Source organism: Dromaius novaehollandiae, chromosome 13 (genome assembly GCF_036370855.1).
Source record: "Dromaius novaehollandiae isolate bDroNov1 chromosome 13, bDroNov1.hap1, whole genome shotgun sequence".
Lineage (NCBI taxonomy): Eukaryota > Metazoa > Chordata > Aves > Casuariiformes > Dromaiidae > Dromaius > Dromaius novaehollandiae.
In genome coordinates, this window is record NC_088110.1 from 14,015,325 (window position 1) to 14,035,183 (window position 19,859).

Genomic DNA, 19,859 nt, shown 5'->3' on the forward strand with positions numbered 1-19,859 from the left:
CGGACTTGAATGAGTACCTGGCAGAAGGCAATCCATTCGGGGGATGTGTGTGGATACTTTCAGGCTGAGGTAACACTTGCAGTAAGAAAGCACCTTGTGCAAGCACAAACTCAGTACCATCACCAGACTGTAATTTGGTAAGAGAGACGACTGTTTCCTTACCAAAACAGAGCTGAGAACCAAGATCTGCCAATCCTGCTCTCAGGTCAATCAAAATGTCTGGTTTGATTTTTAGGTTAGATCTATAGAGATCTTTTAAAACAAGCAGGCTTCAACCTCAAGAAACTATTTCTCACTTAGGTCTTCAAGACAGTTAAACTAGAGTATCTCCTCCTTTTTTAATAGGGCCATTTCTCTGTCTACACATCCCGCAATCATCTTCAGGAAGCTACTGACTGCTGCACTTCCCTTCAGGGAGCCTAGTTATAAGTTACCTTTTACCAGAGGGGAGGGAAGGCAGGGGAACAATGCGGAATTAAAAAAGGGCAAAAAAAGCCATAGGCATCCCGAGAAGAAACTAAAGCCTGGCCTACATCCAGCCTTTGCACCACAGCACAGGAACTCTGAGTTGAACTGATTTCAACTGATGTGGTTACATAAATAGGAGAGTGCCTATATGGTTTATCCCACCAAACAGAGACAGAAGAGGATAATTGCTGCCATACCAATGAGGAAGAGGCAGACCAGGGAGGAAAGGCTCAACATTTTAAACTAAAAGCAGCACAACAGAGTATGCCAGCAACAGTGCAAGGCAAGGCGCTTTACCAGAGGCATCAGTGCACTCAGACTCTTCCAGCCCAGATTAGCAAGAACTGGCTAACAGGAGCTGCATTTCCACTTCGCTGGCATAGCAGAAGAGGTTACTCTTTGGAGTAAACTGTTTTACTCATCAAGGTATTAAAACATCACGGTTCATCAATAACACCCAATCTGTTACTCCAGCAATCAGGTGAACTGAGAGGATGGGTTCCCTAGGTGTGCTGATGTTGTATGCCAGACCAAGAGGAGGTCAGCCACCTCAGCAGCAGTGCCTGACCCATTTGCTGTCCTGTTGCATCACTCCAGCTGGGACCTAAATGCTAGCTTGGTGCTTTTAGACATTTTATATCTTTTCCCCTGCTAGAACTGCCCAATTCTCAAGTAGTATTATGTCCAAACAAGCAGGCAAAATCTTGCAGAAGTTTGACTCTGCCCCCATATCACTACTGGCAGTGACTTTTTCTTGCTACACAAGTCTTTTAAAATATGTGTTCTAGTAAATAATATGCCAAGATTAAAATAGAAGAAAAATGCAGCAAGAACAATACCATAAAAAGTGAGTAAGACTCATGCTTAAGTAAAAACACCCCCCACACATGATGTAAGGGGCTGGAGGGAAGGAAGGTTATGCTGTGGAGATGAGCCTGAACTATAAAGCAGAATTGTGATTGAACTTGTATTAGGGTTCAGATAAAGCAATCTTTCAGTAGCAAAATCATAACATAGGAAAAAAAATCCACTCAGAGTGACATGGATGATCAATACCACATGGAATTAAACCTCAGAAGATTCAGGCATTTTACAGCAGAGCTGAGAGAATAAAATGGATTTTCCTACCTTGTTAGCTTTCTCCTGTGCCTCCTGAGCTAGGAGCTTCCTGAAAGTTCTTAATACAGAGATTCCCCCCCCCCCCCCCCGACAGGTTTTTCACAATATATTATTTAACTTTGGAAATAAACAAACTGATATAAAGCAAGATCTCTGCAGCTCTGAGCCCACCTTCGTTTCATGCAAATTTCGCCGGCTGAAGGACAGCTAGTTTTTACTCCAGCAACTTGACAGCAAGCAAAGAGCATCTCCACTTTTCCTCTCTCTTCATCCATAGAGTTCCTACCCTTTTCCTTCTCCCTCCTGCCTGTCATATTAGGTTATTCCCACACCAGCTGCAGAAGAGCACACTCACAGTATCCAAAACAGCTGAAAGGGACCAGAAACCACACTGGGGCTCTACCACTGGGCTCCTGCCATTGCTCCGAGCCCACACTGAGCCAGCATCTCCCGAGCTGCTGAGCAGGGCTGCGCAGCTGAAGCCAGTCCTGGCAATTTAGGACTTGCATCATAAGAAATAATGTAGAAAACTCAGCAAGCACAAACTTAGATGACATATCCTAGCATTTTTTCTACATAGTTATGACAAATTGGCCTAAGCTTTGACTCTCAGATCTTCAAAACTAGTTAAGCCTGCACCATGTGCATTTTTATATTTAATGCACATTAAGGGCTTGGGAATCTACTAAGGCAAAAAGATTTCTGTAGTATCTTATCCAAAAAATTAACTATTTATTAAGAATATGATCAGCTTCCCACACTTACTGGTTTGGGCAATATGATCTATGAGATCAGGAGATAAGTCACACACCACAGCTTCATCTCCAACAGCGGAATATGCATTTCCAAGCAGCACAGAATGCATTCTCACATCTCAAACAAATAAAAACTGGTGTTTATCACTCACATCTCTTGCTCCTGATAGCATCTTTCCACCAGATGTCACACTTCCCCTTTATTTCTTGCCTACTCTTACCTGTAAACTTCAAATCCTGTTCACACAACCGCGTACCCAGGAGGTGTTTGTTCCCTTACTGACCATTTCCACAGTCAATTCTTGACTAAACATCAGTCCCTCTAGTTTGGTGGCAGTAACAACACTGCAGTTAAGCACTACAACACACTTTCACACAACTAAATCCCAGGCCTTAATTAAATAGTAGTGCTTACATGGTCATAACTGGAAAAAAGTTGCATTTCTCTACTACAGTTTCTGCAAATACACATCTGCAAGCATCAACAGGTTATTAAATGAGGCAAAAATGCCTTTCCTGATACACTGTTTTGAACAGGGTCACTTTTAAGTGACTTTATTTTTTCAGGTATGCCAATGCTTGCTCTAAAGTTAAAATATGACAATTATTCCATTTACATTGGCCAAATGCACAAGTCAGGCACATGAGCTTCAAACCCAGTGCCTAAATCTCAGTATCAAATAAATGATGTATGGTATAATTTAACACATGAAAAACACTGAGTTAGTTGAAGTTGGTGATAATTTTTGAGTATAAGAGCAAAGTCTGGTCCAACACTGCTATCTTCCAAGATGACATACAGTTCGTTTTACTCCGAGAATTATTTTCAGACTGCCCTGTCAAGAGTAACCCATCAGTGTTAGCCACATTGAGTCTGTGGCCAGTCTTCTCCTATTTCGATAAATGCAATGCTAATGTAGTATTAAAAAAATCCATAGAAAGCTATAATTTTGAACACGGTGTTAGCTCAGCTTCAGAGAGTGCTAGTGTGCTATCATACCAGATAGAAATGGTTTAGTTTAGGAATTTATACAATTTCTTTCCTGTCCTTTGACAATGACCTATTTTTAGACACACATCACACTGAGTGGGTATGTCACTTGATAGAATACCATCCTGAAGATTCAAGCCTGTCATAAATAAATATGTAAGACGAACTGGTACATACAAGTTGCCTCTGAGACCTGCTTTCAAGTCCATTCCAGAATGCAGTGAATGAAAATCATTTCAAATGAATGTCTGCTGGTCTCTGCCATGTTTCTTCTATAAGAATTGCACATCAGAAAGCAGCTGAGCTTTTCCAAGCAGACAGCTCTAAGAAGGTACAGACAGAGGAAGATGGAAAGGAAACCTTCCGCTAAGCAGGTGACAACCCTTTTCCCGCCTCTTCCCCTCCCTGCCTCTCAGAGGGTCAGGGATCTTTTGGAATTTCATTGCTGTTTCTCCCAGTGATTCTGCAGAAAGGAAAAATTACTACTTAATGAAAAAAATTTAAAAACATCAGTAGCAAGACAGTCTACAGGAAGTATTATTTTTAAGTAGGCAGCAGTTGTTTTTTCTTTTTTTTTAAACTCCACCTACTTAATATTGCCTAGCAACAATGGGAGAGCCCTCCTAACAAAATGAATCACCCAGGTATTGGCTGTTTATTCCCACGAAGGGCTGTGTTTCCACCCTGTCAAATGACATCAAGGCCATGTTGCCAGAGGCATTGGGAGTTTTGACCTCTAAAAGGCAATTTTCTCACTGTCTGCTCAGAAATGTAACATTTTTCATATTGAAGGCTTTTATATCATATCTTGTAGGCTTCAGATCTACAAATTACATACTAAAAATCTCCAACATAATAAAGCCACAGTTAACATGTATTGTGATTAACACCATAAGCATTTTAAAAAAGTCAAAGTTATCACTCTATTAACACAACTATCAGGCACAAAAAAGAAAAATTGAACTGCATGACCAAGTTTACTGTAGATCCACAGCAGTGTCAATTAGGTCAGGACTTGGCTCATAGGAGCCCTGAATGTGAGAAAGAAGGTATCTGCTAGATCACCATATATCCATGTAAGATTGGCTTTAGTCTTCATCACTTAGCTAATAGCTTAATGAAGTCATCAAGGGAAGAATTACAAAAAGGTGTTTGAAGCTTCAGGAGGGACATAGGTTCATAAAAACATTAGCAGAACAGTTCAGAACTGTTATTTGCAGGGAGGGTAGCAAGTATGCTGTAAGCCTCATCTATACATCGGCAACCGATTTTTTTTGATTCTTATTAATTCTTAATTTGATTAATTCTTATTATTCATAGGTTTTAATTGCAGCAGCTCTGCTTTGTGCAGAGAGCTGTCAATGAGCTTTGGTCCTCCAATTATTGCTGCCACGATATCTCCACAAAGGAGCAAATACTCTGTATGCACAACTCCATTTGCTCAATGCACATAGTTTTAACTAGGCAAATTATAAGTAGGGAAATTTCAGAGAATATCTTAACTTGAAAAACATGCTGTTGGTTCAAGAGATGATGAAAAGTAAGAGTCTTAGGACACTACAGCTGTTGTTCAGCTAACTCTACTGTTAAATACCATGAGGTATTTTTGTGTTTGCTTTCGGCCATATTAAAACAGTCATCAAATCTGTAATAGAACTGGTATTTGCAAGCCACACAAAGGCAAGCAGTTGTCCCTGATAATGTCAGCCATTTTCAAAGTTACTCTCTCCAGCACATACAGTCCAAATATCCAGACATCAAGACAAAATGTGAGAGATTATTTTTGATAAAACAAGCCACAAAACTAGATTGCCAAGAATTCACTTCCTAAGAGCACAAATCACCTTCCACTATCAGAGACAACCTTCATAAGAGAAGCTTGGGAAAGTTGGATAGCCACCACATAGAAGCACTCTTCATGTTTGTAACAACCAATAAGTGTTTTCAGAGGAATACAGAGTAAATTTATAGAGATTTAATAAACCTTTTCATCAAAAGGCTCAAGACAGATCACCCTTTCTTTTTGAACATCACCTGCAGATTGGCAAGCTTTCCCAGATACCAGCATTTAAGGAAAGTAATTTTCAGACAAGTTCTCTAACAAGGAGAGTATTTTTGTGGTTATAAAAGAAAAGTCCTAAGACTCAAGATACAGAAGGGGCTGGAACATTTTTTGGTTAAAGCAAAACGTTAAAGTGCTTATTATCTGTCTATTAAAGTGTAACGTTTAACACTTACTGGCAATGAAAATATTTTAATAAGTTCCATGACTTTCATTTTGCTGTTTAAAGGAAAATATTTTCTTCAGAACTGACTAGCGACTCCCTCTGCTGTAGATTTTCTTTCCTAAGAATGCAATATTTCTCTTCATCAAACAGACTATGGGTTACTACGCTGTTAATTTGTATACATAACAAAAAAGTCTCATCAAATAAAGAAGAATCTGGAAACTAAGAAAGTAGATCTTAAATATTTTTCTCAAAGTTTTTTTTGGAAGGGGGCAAGGAAAAGGTAAATAAATAGATGTTTAATCTGAGTGTCTGAATCAAGAAATCAGGTTACTATTTCTGGGAAAGCAAGTGTCAGCAGTGTTGGCACAGTACTCCTTGAAAAATCAACAGTTGATAAAAGCTTGCCATACTTTGCAATGCAGTGTGAAACTTTGGTGCTCACTGATATCTAGATGGTTTGATTTATTCAGGCATACTGAACCCAGCTCCTAGACTATTTCCTTCAAATGTAGTTTATTGGAGAGAAGACCTGGTCCTTTGTTATCAGCCTCAAAAGGGAATTCACTCCAAAATCCCCCCAACAAAATCAACATATTAGCATATAAAATCAGGCCTTTCTATCCCATTGAAAAGTTATTTTGCTGGAACCCCATTATTGCAAACAAATCAGGCACATCCTCAATGCAAATGTATATTTTTAAGGGCCCTCCTGATATTGAGTTTATATACATACACATATACACACACACACACACACATATAGCTAAAGACAACATATACTAGACTCTTCCTTATATGTTTGAGATTAACCAGAAAAAAAAAAAACCATGAAATGAAGCCAGAATCTAATTTTATCATAGCATGTTATCATTTCTCCTGAGGACTCTTGACAAAAACTAATCACAGTATCTAGATGTCTCTAAAACTTTAACCAGCTACAAGCTTGTACCTGCACTGGGTTATGGGGCCAAAAAGCAGAGCAGGCAGCACCCCACCAGCTGCGCCCGCAGCAGGGACCAGCGCTGTCTTCCCACAGATCCATGAAGGAGCTCTTCTCCTCCAAGGACAGAGGCAGGCAGCACGTCCACCTAGGCCCTACAGCTGGTTTGTATAGGCGCGGGGAGGAGCACCAGCATTTCGGAGCCAATGGGAAATGACTGAGCAAGCAGGGAGGCAGCTCCACACCCGCTTAGTCAAACCACCGCAGCAGCTGCGTACCTGTAATGTGTTTTTTCCTGTGGTGCAGGGAGCCACGACAGTGGAGTTCAGTTAAGTGCAATGCAAGACCAGACAGATTTATAAGTAATTTTTAATTAACTGAACCCTAAAATATACCTTAGTTGCTACAATACTCAGGAGAGCCCATCACGCAGACTGGAGTACCACACAGGCGTTAATTAGAAACAGCAGCACTTCCTACCTACCAGGACAGGGCTCCCCAGGCAGCTCCCGGACACCCCACGCTGTCACAGCCCATGTCAGGCGCTACTGCCGGGGATGCGGCCGGGCCGGGCCGGGACGGGGATGGGGACAGACCACAGAGCCTCCACCGGTGCCCACGCAGCCTTCCCCACGCGACCCTGCTTCCCTGCACCTCTGCCCGCACAGCTGCTGCCCCTCTGCAGCCAGCTCTGCACAGGGACACCTGGGCAGGGCTGTGGGGCCAGCCCCACAGGGCTGGGCCAGACCCCCACCCCACAGCCCCCTGCAGTGCTAGGCCTCTAGCCCCACTGGCAGCAGCCCCACACGGCCCCACACACACTGCCGGCCCCCCCCCACAGTGTCAGCCCCACCGCCTTCCTCCACCCTAGTGCTAGGCCTCCAGCCCCACTGGCACCAGCCCCACAGGTTTGGGCCTGCTGCACTCCACTGCCAGTGCTAGATCCCCCAGCCCCACAACCCCCTGCAAAGTGCCAGGCCCGCAGGCCCCAGCCCCACAGGGCCCCCCTCACAGTGCCAAGTCCGTGGGTCCCAGACCCACAAGCCCCTCCACAGGGCCAGGCCCCCAGCTCCACACAGCCCCCTGCAGTGCTAGGCCTCCAGCCCCACTGGCACCAGCCCCACAAGCCGCCCCACACACACAGTGCTGGGCCCACAGCCCTTCCCCCCTGTGCTAGGCCCCCAGCTACCCCCCTGCCCAGTGCCAGGTCTGCAGGCCCCTGGAGACCCACAGGCCTCTCCGCAGTGCCAGGCCCCAGCCCCACAGGCCTGCAGGTCCCAGCCCCACAGGCCCCTCAGCAGTGCCAGGCCCCAGCTGCACAGGCGCTAGCCCCAGAGGCCCCACAGCAGTGCCAGGCCCTCAGCCCCATGGGCCCCAGCCCCACAGGCCCTGCAGCAGCGCCAGACCCACAGGGCCCAACCCCACAGACCCCTGGGCAGCGCCAGGCCCCGGCCCCACAGCCCCCAGGGCCCTGCGTCCCTGCCAGCCCCCTGGGAGCAGTGGCCGGTTTCCACGGCAACCGCAGGTGGCCTGCCAGCAGGGCCAGCTCCATAGGCGGCAGGGAGCAGGGACAGGGATGGGGACGCCTCCGCCGGGGGCCCTGGCCACGGCATGTCCCCCTCCACCACCCCGGCCCTCCGAAAGCCTCCTCCCGCCGCCCCCCCCGTGTGCCCCCGGCGCTGCCACGCGGCCGCAGGGAGACGAGGCCCACCGCCCTCGCCCATGGCCCTCGCGGCCGTGGGCCTGCGGGCGCCAGGCTGGCCCCCGCCTCGGCCCCGCCGCCCCCTCTGCCCCACAGAGGCCCATCTCCACCAACGCGAACACCGAGCCGCGGCGTTGGGCCTGCATTATGCATGCCCTCGGTACCCAAAGTGAAAAAAAATATATATATGTATTCATTTAAAACTACTTTTCCAATCGCTTCAAAATTCAAATTAATTAAGATTAATTAAAAATTTAATAAAAAATAAAAAGCTCTGAAAGTGACTTTTTTTTTAATTTCACTTACATCTTTAATGCAAAAGTAACTCCAGTGGGGTTGGTATTTTTAGTTTCATGCAACATAACAAGAGAGATGGGGACTTGCTCCTCCATCGCGGAAACGCGGCTAAGCAGGAGAACAATGCAGGCAAGACTCCTCGTGCTGGGAAATGAAGGGCAAAACATGCCTAATGAGCCAACGGGAAAATGGGGGAGGGACGCTGCTGCCGCAGTGTCCTTTCAGAAGGGCCTCCAGGCTTCTGCCTCCCCCCAGCCCTGAGCAGATTTCCTACCGCCGCCACCGAGCGTGGGGCTGCGGGAGAGGAAAGCCGGCTCCCACCTTCCCCCGCGACGCCCGGCCACGGGAAGTCACTCTGCAACAGCTTTCCACCACGTTTTTTTATTCCAGCTGAGACAGTAAAGAAGACCCTTTAATCCTTTTGGAAGATCTGCCCTTTTCACAGTCAAAATACACTGCGATTCAGGGAATATGGATGTAGATGCTTTTGAAAAGCAAGTAAATATCTGGCCCAGAGGGAAAAAGTCTGCTTTTGAATTTCAGACCTGTAACTGAACGGTGAAAGTCCTAAAAGGATCAACGACAGGAGCAATATTGGATCCTTACACAGGCCCAAGTGTAATTCCTATTTATACCCTCTATCACTCAATGATATCGCTGAAGTCGATGATGTTACTCTCGTGAGTGATCACACAGGAGCACTGGGGCCAGGTGAGAAATTGGTTCCCGGTGCGTAGGCACACACATGAAAACGTAGGGAGATGGTTTGCTGCTCAGGTAATCCCTCATATGAGCTGAAATCAGATACAAGAACTGAACAGAAAAGCAAAGGACGAAAGGCAATTGTGGGTCACGGTTCCGAAAGCAGGATGACATGGCCTGGGACAGCTTGATGCTTCTGTTGATTGAAAATCATTTTCACTAGTTCTGTTAATTTATCCTTTTAATACTAAATCATCTGTTTCTGCTGGCTCAGATGAAAGCCAGCAGGTTCCCTGGTTACATCAAAACTCAGGAATACCTTGCATGAGGATGTGAGAAAAAGGGAGCAGTGCAGAAAACTAAGTCCAGGGAGGAGTTCTGCAAGGAGAGACACGTAGCAGCAAGCAGATGAGCAGCCAAGACTGATCGCCTTTGTTATGGACAACACAGTGTTCAGAAATAGGGAATCAATATGAGAGATGGTTTGACGCTAGGATTCTTCAACTACCTTTATTCACCAAAGAATATCATAGGTTTGAAAATTAACCTGCACTTCTTAGCCAAGAGAATGTTTTGACAACAGAAAGCTAAACTGCCTAACACTTCACAAAAATATGAAATGCACCCAACTGTCCTTTGCTTAAAACAGGAGGAGTATAATGTTCCAAACATGATAAAAACGTAGCCATCTAATTGCTACTACAAACTATTGTAAAAAGTGGACTATGCTGGGTCCGGTAGCACAAAATCATTTTTATTTCAAACTAGATTTAACCGATCTGTTTACAGATTCTTTCTACAAGTTCCACAACTAAGGGTAATTGCAAAACGAAAGCTGGATATTAAAATATAACATTGCATTCCTCTAGTAACCTTTCAAATTGAAAATTTTGAATGCCAGGTAGCAAAAGCTGTGGCACTATAATACAACACGTAAGGATTCAATAAGGGTTAATCAGAGAATTTGGTTATTCTTTCCTCTGTGCACCATTTCCCTCAATGTATTTCATAATAGGAAATATGTCTCTTATTTAAGGAGTTTACTCCAACGAAAGAAAAGGCATTCTGTTCTAGACAACAGCTAGCTTTCTGAGAAGAAATCTATGACAGAAAAAGTGGAATAATCCAATATTTAAGGAGTTAAGAACATGACTCCATGAAAAATGATGTCATAGCACATACATCCTCAAAAATACAGGTTAGGACAAATACGTATGAATTCCACTATTTACCAATGCTGTTTCTGTATCAGATGTTTTGGGAGACCTGTTTTATTAACTTCACATACCTTCACAACATCTGAATTGATAACATTAATATTAAAAATTTTATAGAATCAGGATTCTGAAATTTTACTCTCATTTTCACAGAATATTTGTCTCTGCTTTTTTAAGCAGAAGCAGTGTTTAAGTAAAGAAGCCTACGCCCCTGTGTCTGCCTCAGAGGATGGCAGGCAGCAGAAATTAAAGGCTCAGACTATCTACATATCTGAAATCAGTGAAGCAAAGGCGAAGAGCCCATCAGGGAGACTGTTAAGGTCCCTGATTCCCAGGCCCAGTGTAAATTAGAGCCCAGCTGGCAGCGGCACTCAGGAGACCATACGCTAGCTGAGGATGGCTGGAGCACAGCATGCTCCAACCATATGCCTGACATACTGCCTCCCTTCCAAGGGGTCTCTGGCAGCGCAGGAGCTGGACGAGCTCGTGCTCAGCTGGCCACGGTCAGCGCCCTCGCGTCTTCTTTGTGCAAAAACAACAGCATAAAGGCTGCATCCAGACTGTCTTCAGCAGCAGATCCCGCATGGGCCAGGAAGGGCCAGCAGTGATGCTCATCGCCCCGTTGGCAGGAGCACGTTCCCGCCACGGGCTGCGGTGGGAACACTCCAGCAGAGCCCATCCACGTAACAGGTCCGCAGCAATGACGAACGAGAGATTGGGAGCCCAGGATGAAGTCTGAAGCACAGCACAGCAACGTCACGGTACAGACAGCCTTGCACTGAGGACCATCACACAAAACAGCAGCCAGACCGAAGCCTCTCTGCTTTGCAGCAATAAGAATCCTAGACCAAAACACTGTTATTTCTCCCTTTAAGTACTGTCTGTTAGAGGCAATGAGTTATATTCTGTGGTATGTCCTAATCTGCAAGTTATTCTTAGTCCTACAAACTCCAATTCACTATTAATTTCCACTAATAAATGAATACAAGCTAATTTTTTAGAGTTTCCTCCTTCCAATTGTGTTTTTCTTTCTATTATTTAGATATAATGCAACATAAAAGTGCACTTCATTCACTCTTCACGTGCCGTTAAATTCATGTTCTGTTTTAGTAGCCAAGAAGTCATTGCCTTGCCTCCCAGGAGAATTTGTATATCTACTCAGTCTATTGTCTGGGGGTCCCAACAGCTTGTATATGCTTTCGTTCAGAATGGATCTGAAACTGGAGCGTTCGGGAATATTCTCTTCCCTGCCACTGACGTTAGACTTTCCCTGGTCTTTCTTTGACTACTCTGTCCCTTTCTGGGATCACACAAGGCCTCCATATCTGGAAGAATTTGCTCCATTTTCCTTTTCTTCCATTTCCATGTCATTGTCAATACGCTTTATTACTCCCTCAGGTTCTGTCCCAGACGTGCAAGATCCAAAACCCCCAGTCTATTATTTGCCAAAGAAAGAGCGCACTGAAATGCTGCTGCATAAGTAAGAAGCAATCTACCTATGATTCTGGATGTGCTTGTGCCCCCAAATCCTAAAAATAGCCCATGATTTGACCTCAAAGGGGCAATATGGCTTTCTTCTTTCTCTGTATTCTGTTAAGTGATATTTTTGCAGTGTAACTTATTCCAGACCTTTGCTGGAAGAAGCAATGCATATAACCTCCCTTAGAAGTGTATTCAGTTGGGAGCTGCCTGGCTACACAGGATTTTATACATCGTTCAGCTAAGTCAGCGATCCATATGCAAAAACCAAGCACTCGGGGACACCCTGTGGATTTGTGACATTCTTTAGGGTACTTTGAGTCTCTCATAAACCAATGAATGGATTATGCTCAACCATACAAATGTTTTTTCCTCTCTGTGACATATGTAATATGGATAAGCTTTATTTAATAAGTAGCAAAAAATTAATGCCATGTAAGTTACTTCAACAGGTTTAAAATATTCCTCAATTTTGCAACTGTTTAAAAAGATGAGGGAGAGAACACAACAAAATAGCAATGTAAAAAGCTGAGAAATACTGTGCTGAAACCAACACAGGACATCTCAGTCCTTGTGTCCAGTGTTTCATTTTTGATCCTAGTTTTGGCTTATAACAGTTGGAAGCAGAAGAGATGGGCAAACCTTTTCAATACTGTATTTCTTGAAAAGCTATTTAATCTCTGCATTCCAGTATGGATTATTTCTTGATATCACATTGGTGTCATGAGTTAGGAGTTGGATAATGGATGGTTTAAAACAAAAGTCTGTCTGAATTTAGTCAATAAAGTAATGGTTTGTAAACTCACTCAGCAGCAATCTGTTTCTTGAAAAGAATAGAAGATCATTCAAGAGAAAAGAGTGACAAGACTCAGTGATTTCCTAATGATCAGATTTAGTTCTTTGCATGGTCATGCTTACTGCTCCCAGGAAATCCCTCGTCTGCCTACAAATGACAAATGATTATTTGTTTTAATTAGCAAACCCCGGGTCAACTTCCCATTCTAAAATGACTGGTGTTGCAACCGGCTTGAAAACTTGCTTGAACTGGGAGATGTCCTTAATTCTTCTTTTTTACTCCTGTACGTCAACCGGCAGTAGCAAGTGTTGGAATTGCAAGGTGTGTAAGATTTTCAGGCTTCTCACAGGACTAAACCTTTCCCACTGGCTCGACGCACGTGTAGCATCAGCCTTTCCGCACCTCCTGCTCCGATCTCACTTGCCCGGCGGCAGCGCTGGGGTCAGCGAGTCACAGGAGCTGCAGCCTGGCTCCTCGCGGCGCTGAGACGTGCGGCCCTTCCCTGAGCCCCTGCGGTCCAGCTCCGCTTTCTGCGAGGGGCAGCCGAGCCCAGTCACAGCCACAAACCCTCACTGAAGGCAACCAAGTCACATAGGATTTAGCGACTTAAAGCATGCCGGAGTCCACCAACTGTCCTGGAAGCACCAGTTTCTTACTCAAATCATCCCCCTCCCCAAATAAAATTCTATCAGCAGTCTCTTAATTATGAATGGGAAGAGTATTAATCTATGTAAAGACATAGACTCCTTTGTTTTAAAAGAACAAAAAATCTAATTCTCACTTACTTGCCTTAAACATTTCATTAAATGATCCATTTTATCACTTATTGACTGCTTTAGTTGAAAATGCCCGCAAGAGCATGAGGTGTTTTAAAGAGGACGATCAGGTAGCCTGTGGATTTCTTCCTGCACTTTTGGAAGTTATGGGAATATCAGTATCACTGCCAGGAAGCTAGGATCAAACCTCAGGTTAAGATGCACAACATAAGATGGCCTGAAGTCAGGATGAAGCCTCAAGTTGAGACATAGCATACAAGGAAAAGAATAAGCATTAAGATAGGCTAAGGCCTACTAGAATAAATTCATACAGAGCCTTCGAGAACAATATGGAGTTAAAGTTATGAAGTTGATACTCCAGAAACTATAGGGTAAACAGAACCTGATGTTATTTTTCAATTCATAATATTTCCTTTCATGCAGACAATAAATTTCAAATGTGGCAATTTCACTATATATCTGGAACATCTTTTTGATAGGTTTATATACCTCAAAATCTGTATCTTTTCATGACTTGGTCATTTTCCATTCTGTAAAATGTGCACAATGTGTTGGTTTCAGAAAACATGAAAAACTGGAGAAAAATGAACTGGGGTTCTTTATGGGCCTCTATTTCACAGTGTATTAAGAGTGACAACAAGTTTTCAACCTGTTTACTGAAAAAAATTAAACAAACTATGGAATAATAAAATAGAAACATGTCACAAAATGTTGCTGTCCAATTCAATTTTAAACATCTGCATGGAATACAAAGAACTTGATAAGAAAAATGCAAAGTATTTACTTTGAAGTATTTAATATCTTAACAAACACATGCTGAGCATTTAGACAAGAACTTTTCGAACATCCATGATAAGTTATAACCTATCAGTTTTACTTACATCCTCTAACTGAGCTCAGGAATCCTCTGTAATAAATTTTGCATTGCTTTATAAGGACCCTAATAGCATTTTGAGAAAGTAAGTTATGTTCACTTCTAAAATTACTTCTTCTTCTTTGTTCACTACATCCTATTTAATATTTTCCTTTGTACAGTTCTTAATAGTTGAGCTCTAAGTGAAACTCTGAAAAACAACGTTAGAATTTAAAATAAAGTGGAAGATTTTATTTCCAGGGTCACAAGTACCATAGCGAGATTTCTCTCTTAAACAATGACACTTAGTATCTCTGTAGTTCTATGAATACTTTTGAAGTGTCATATTAAAACCAATCTCTTGGCCTTCAGGCAAAGAGAAGCAATTAGTCTTGGAGTTGTGAATAAATAAAAATCCATTTATATACCCGTCCTTGACATGTACCTTGCAAATCTTAGAAACTTCATCTAGTGGGAAAAGAAATGTTAAATCATGAACACCAACACTAATCATATTGCAATGTTGCTTCCTAAAACTGTTTAGTTTGTATCAATCTTTTAAGTATTAATTCATATGTATATATTCATACATATTGCAACACAACCGAAGAGCACTTGAGTGAGCAGAAATGAGTGCGTGCATACAGAGTTATACTGCATACCTTTATCACGCTCAACAGTAATGCAGGCAAGACAAAAACTCAAAGCTCACGAGTACGTTGTCCTTTCCTAGGTACCAGAACGGCCCTGCACAAGCTGCCTGCCGTGTGCGTGCCTGCCTCGTCCCAAGTACCGCTGTCTCTGCGCGGATCCACGTGCACGAATGCACGAAACCTCTCTCAGCCCTGCATCCCGTTGCCGTGCAGCACCGGGTGCTGGCATGAGCCAGGAGCCAATTCCCACTTTTTGTTCCGCGCAATATTTTTAGAGCTTCTCTTTCCTCTTTCCTGCACCTTAATGCAGAAGCATCGCACTTTCGTGATGCTCTGATCGCTGCTCAAGATGCTCATATTTATTTTTCGCTTAGCAGTTAGTAATTCACAGAGGAAGTAAAAATTAAGTCGCCAAGTCACCCCGAGCAGTCTGCCCGCACCCCAGCAAAAGCGCTCGGCTTAGGGGGGGCCGCGTGGCAGGTCGCTGAGCCCCCGTGCGCTTGTCCTCCCCGTCCCCCACTTGTTGAGCAGCGCGCCCGCCGAGGGACACCGCTCCGGCTTCTCCGAGGAGCAGGCGAGGCAGCTGCTGCAAGGCAGCCTCACGCCCGGGGGCTAGGCCAGGATGCAACCCGCCGTGCCGTGCCGTGCCGTGCCGTGCCGTGCCGTGCCGTGCTGTGCCATGCCGTGCCATGCCGTGCCATGCGCTCCCTCCAAGGCCGCGCAGGCAGGCCCAGCCCCACGGTCGGGGTGGAGCCGTGACCCCTGCGAGGGAGCATACCTGGGCCCACGGGATGGTCAAGGAAAACAAATCTGAGTCTGTGCTGGATGCAAATCTCTCAGCTGACCTAGTTCTCATTCTCCTTTTCATTTCAGAAGCTCAGCTAAAAATCCATAAATTAAGGAAATTAACTGATGGAGCCTCCGGCATCTTTGTAAGCTATTTAAATCTTTAAATTTACAACATCTTCTGCATATATCAAGTAATTGAACTAACTGCAGGGATGTAACTTTAATGAGAAAATTTCCCTCTTCTCCTGTAGTTTGTACTCTTAAAAAAAAAAAAAGAAAAAAAAAGCTACCCTAAGGAAAAAAGTTTCTGTTTATTCCTGCCACGGAAGATAACTTTAAAAAAAAAAACCCTCTGTGTGAGGGGCTCCCGCCGTCCCGCTCCGCTGGCGGCTGCCGCGCTCCCTCCCCGCGCCCGCGGCCCCAGCGCCCCGGCCGCGGCGCGTTACGTAAGCGCGCACCGGCCGCGCCGCGCTCCGCGGCTAGTAGGCGCTGCAGCCCCGCCGGTCCCCGGCGCCGCACGTCGCTCCGCGGGCGCGCTGCGGGCCGCGCCGGCTCGGCTCGGCTCGGCTCGGGCGGCCGGGGGCCCTGCGGCAGCGGCGCGGTGGGGCGCGGAGCGGCCTCCCCCCCCCCCCGACCAGCCCCCCGCGGGCAAACTTGGTGCGCGGGGAGCAGCGCGGGGGCGGCGGCAGGCCTCGCGCAGCCGCCGGCGCCGCAGAGCCACCCGGCCTGCCTGGGCTGGAAGTTGAGGGAGGGCTTTGCTTTCCGCTGCCTTCCCCCCCACCCCCTGCGCGCCCGCGGAGCCGCCGGCGGAGCCCGCGCGCTCTAATTGCGCTGGCGCGCTGGGCCGGGGGCGGGCGGCGGAGCACGACGCGTGGCGATAGACGTCACCGGGCTTCAGTGGCCTGCAGGAAATTCGGCGTTTACAATGCGAGACATTAGCGGAGGGCGAGGAGGGAGGGGGAGGCCGCGCCGCGGGGCGGCCAGCCCCCCCCAGCCCCCCGCCCCGTCTGCGCCCGCCGCCGCGGGGGGGCCGCGCCGCTGGGGAGGGGGGTGTCGCTATTATTATTATTTATTCTTAAACTTGATCTAGTTTATCAACAAGTGCAGAGAGGGTGCTGCCCTAATTGTAGCGGCGGAGCCGGGCGGTGTGAGAAACGTGCCCTGTGTTACTTATTTGGGAGCCGAAAATTTATGCCTCGCCGAAAATGCCCGGGGAAATATTACATCAGCCCAAATGACAATGATTAAAATCAGCTTTTTTTTCCCTCCCCCCCTTCCTCCTTCTTTTCAGTAAGTCTGTTGAAGGACGTGACAGTGGCCTGATCCTCCCCAGCACCGAACCGTTATCCCGGCCGGGCCGGGCCGCGCTGCGCGGGGTTGCGCGGGGCTGCGCGGGGCTGCGCGGGGCTGCGCGGGGCTGCGCGGGGTGCGGCCCCGCCCGCGCGCGCGGAGGGCTCTGCGGGCGGCGGCGCCGGGGGCGCGGGCTGGGGCGCCGGCCGCCTTCCCAGCCTTATTTCCTTTTCAGGGGTTGTGTTTTATTTTATTTTTATTTTTCGGTGTGCGGGGGGAAATAAATCTGGAAATCTTCACCAAAAGGAGGGGAAAATAGCCAATTTTCATCGCAAAATTAGCTCGGGCGAGAGCAAAGGGCTGAGCTAATTGTAGCCTAATCCTCTGCCCTGCAGGCGTTTGCAAAGCCCTGAGCAAGAATTCGCTTTTTTTCCTCCTCTTCTCCCTTCCCTCTGTTATTTAGAGACGGGATTATTGCCTTTCTTCTCATAACAGCCTCGGCAGTTTCATTTAAAGGCTTTTCCCCCTCGCACACACATCCACACGCACACAAAATAAACAGAAAGAAGCAGCAAAAAACCGAGGGAGCGAGAGCGGGGCGAGCGAGCGAGCAGCTTTAAAAATAATAATAATCACAGCAGGATCTGAGGAGCAAAGATAGTAATAAAAGCCCCAAGCGAGCCCGTCTCCGCACAAGCCCAGCCGAGCCCGGCGCGGGGGCTCGCGGCTCTCCCGCGCGCAAGGTAAGCAACGGCTCCGCACTGCCGGCGCGGCGCCGCCTCGCCCGGGCGCGCCTTTTCTTCCCCCCCTTTTTTTTCCTTTTCCTTTTTTTTTTTTTTTTTTTTTTTTTTTTGGGAAAGTGCCTCTTCTGGAAACTCGCTCGGCTCTTGGCTCCGAGCAGGCAGCGGCGGCAGAGGGGTGGTTTTTTAAAGCTACAGGACGCGTTTGCAGGCGCCGCGCGTGTGCAGCGTGTGTGTGCGCGCGTGTGTGTGTGTGCGTGTGTGTGTGTGTGTGCGCGCGCGCGCGCGGTGCGTGCGCGTGTGTATGTTTTGTTTTGCTGCGCTCCGGCATGGGCAGCGCCGGCGGAGCCCCGCGGCCCGGGCTGCCCGCGCGGCCGCCGCGGCTCTGAGGACGGCGCAGCGCCGGCGCGGCGGAGGCAGCGCGGCTCGCTCCGCGCGCTCGCATGGTACGCGGGGGCGGCGGGGGCCGGCGCGGCACAAAGGGCAGGCGGGCGGCAGTGCGGCGCGGGCGGGCGCCACTCGGGCGGGCGCGGAGCTGGGCTGGGCTGGGCTGGGCTGGGCTGGGCTGGGCTGGGCTCGGCGCGGCGCGGGGCACTTGGGCGCGGGCGCGCTGCTGCCGCGCAGGCGGTGTGGCACGGGCGCGCAGCACCAACGCGGCAGCCGGGCTGATGTGCACCGCCGGCGGCGCGGACGCCAGCGGGGAGTCGGCTTTTTTTTTTTTTTTTTTTTTTTTTTTGCATTCATCTAAGACATCTCCTTTCTTGTTAGTGAGAATAAGTAAAGGACGCCATGTTGTGCCTTTTTTTTTTCTTTCGGTTGAATTTTACCTTTGGGCATACAGTATATTTAAAAGAAAAAGGCAGAAGTTCAGTGGCCGGGGTGCGTTGCTTGCTGGTGATTTCTCTGACCATCAGCGGGGAAAGGCATTGGGGTGACGTGAAACTTGCACTAAATGGACTGGAGGCTGCCAGAGCCAGGCGGGCTGGGGGGAAGCAGAAAGCCTTTCTCCTGTTTCTTGTCCTTTCCTATTTTTTCGGTCACGGCAGCTCCACGGTGAGCCCCCCCTGCCCTGTAAAAGTTTTGGGCACGCTCTGCTCTGGCACCGGGTCGGGTGTTTTGTGAGGCGGCGTGGAGGTGCGTGTGCAAATGTTTATGGACTTTGAATTTTGGAGCCATCTGGTCAGAGGTTTCAAATAACCCCATCCCTTCTTTGTCTTTAGGCTGGGTTCACGGCATAAACTATTGTCTGCGAGTGGCTTAGGCGGCCGAGGCAGAGCGCGCTGCCCGGGTGTATGGAGACAAAGGTAATGGCGAGGGGAGCGCGACCCTGGGCGAGCGGGCGCAGCGCCGGCGGCACGGCTGGGCCTCGCAGGGCGCCCACGCCGCCCCGCTCCTGCGCCTGGCTGTGCCCCGGAGTGCTGGCGCTGGGCAGGCCGAGGGGCCGCGGCGGCGGTGGCCCTCTTGGTGCTGGAGTAGAGCTGCTGCTACAGAAATACAGGGCTCTGGGGAGGGGGGAAAACCTTCCCCGAGAATCCAATGAAGGAGCCAGTCAGGGAGCAGATGTTGGCGCTGATCTCATTACGGAGGAGCCAGCGGTCCTGCCGCACGCTGGACTCTGCGCCCCCGGTCGCCACCGCTAGCTGTCTGCGCACGGGCCCGGGATGCCCCCTGCGCGCATCTTCTGGGGAGGGAGGGCTGTTTCATGGCAGGTCCTTAAACCTGCAGTTTTCATTTCGTGTCTTAAATGTGCATGAAGGAATTAAACTGCACGAGTGAATAACAGCATTAGTTTCAATTAATTTTTATCCTGGCAACAATAAACTTTAGAAACAAAGCGCTTTTACATCCTTAATTAGTCTTGCCTCCCATCTGTAGTCTTTTAAGTGTCTGTTCCTTGATTTAACTTTGTCCCTCCTTCAGAGCTTCCTCCTTTTTCAGTCTCTTCCCTTTTTTCTCGCTACCCTTCCAGACTGCTGCTTGTTTCTTCCCTGCAACCTTTCACCTCCCTTGTCCCTATCTGTCTGCTCTGCTCTGTGCAGTTGATTTCTACTGTATTTTCCC

At 47.5% G+C, this 19,859-nt stretch overlaps 1 protein-coding gene across 5 annotated transcripts in view; it reads left to right on the forward strand.

Moving 5' to 3' along the window:
• The first annotated feature begins 17,201 nt into the window (after window positions 1-17,201).
• The window catches only part of KCTD15 (potassium channel tetramerization domain containing 15), a 45,926-nt gene continuing 43,268 nt past the window's right edge, over window positions 17,202-19,859 (forward strand). Inside the window, exons 1-2 of one of the 5 annotated variants that reach the window (XM_026107666.2) lie at window positions 17,202-17,801; window positions 19,019-19,102. In XM_026107666.2, coding sequence (XP_025963451.1) covers window positions 19,091-19,102 — 12 coding nt within the window. In that variant the 5' untranslated portion in view covers window positions 17,202-17,801; window positions 19,019-19,090. The other 4 variants (XM_064519676.1, XM_064519677.1, XM_026107669.2 and 1 more) reach the window with 4 other exon arrangements.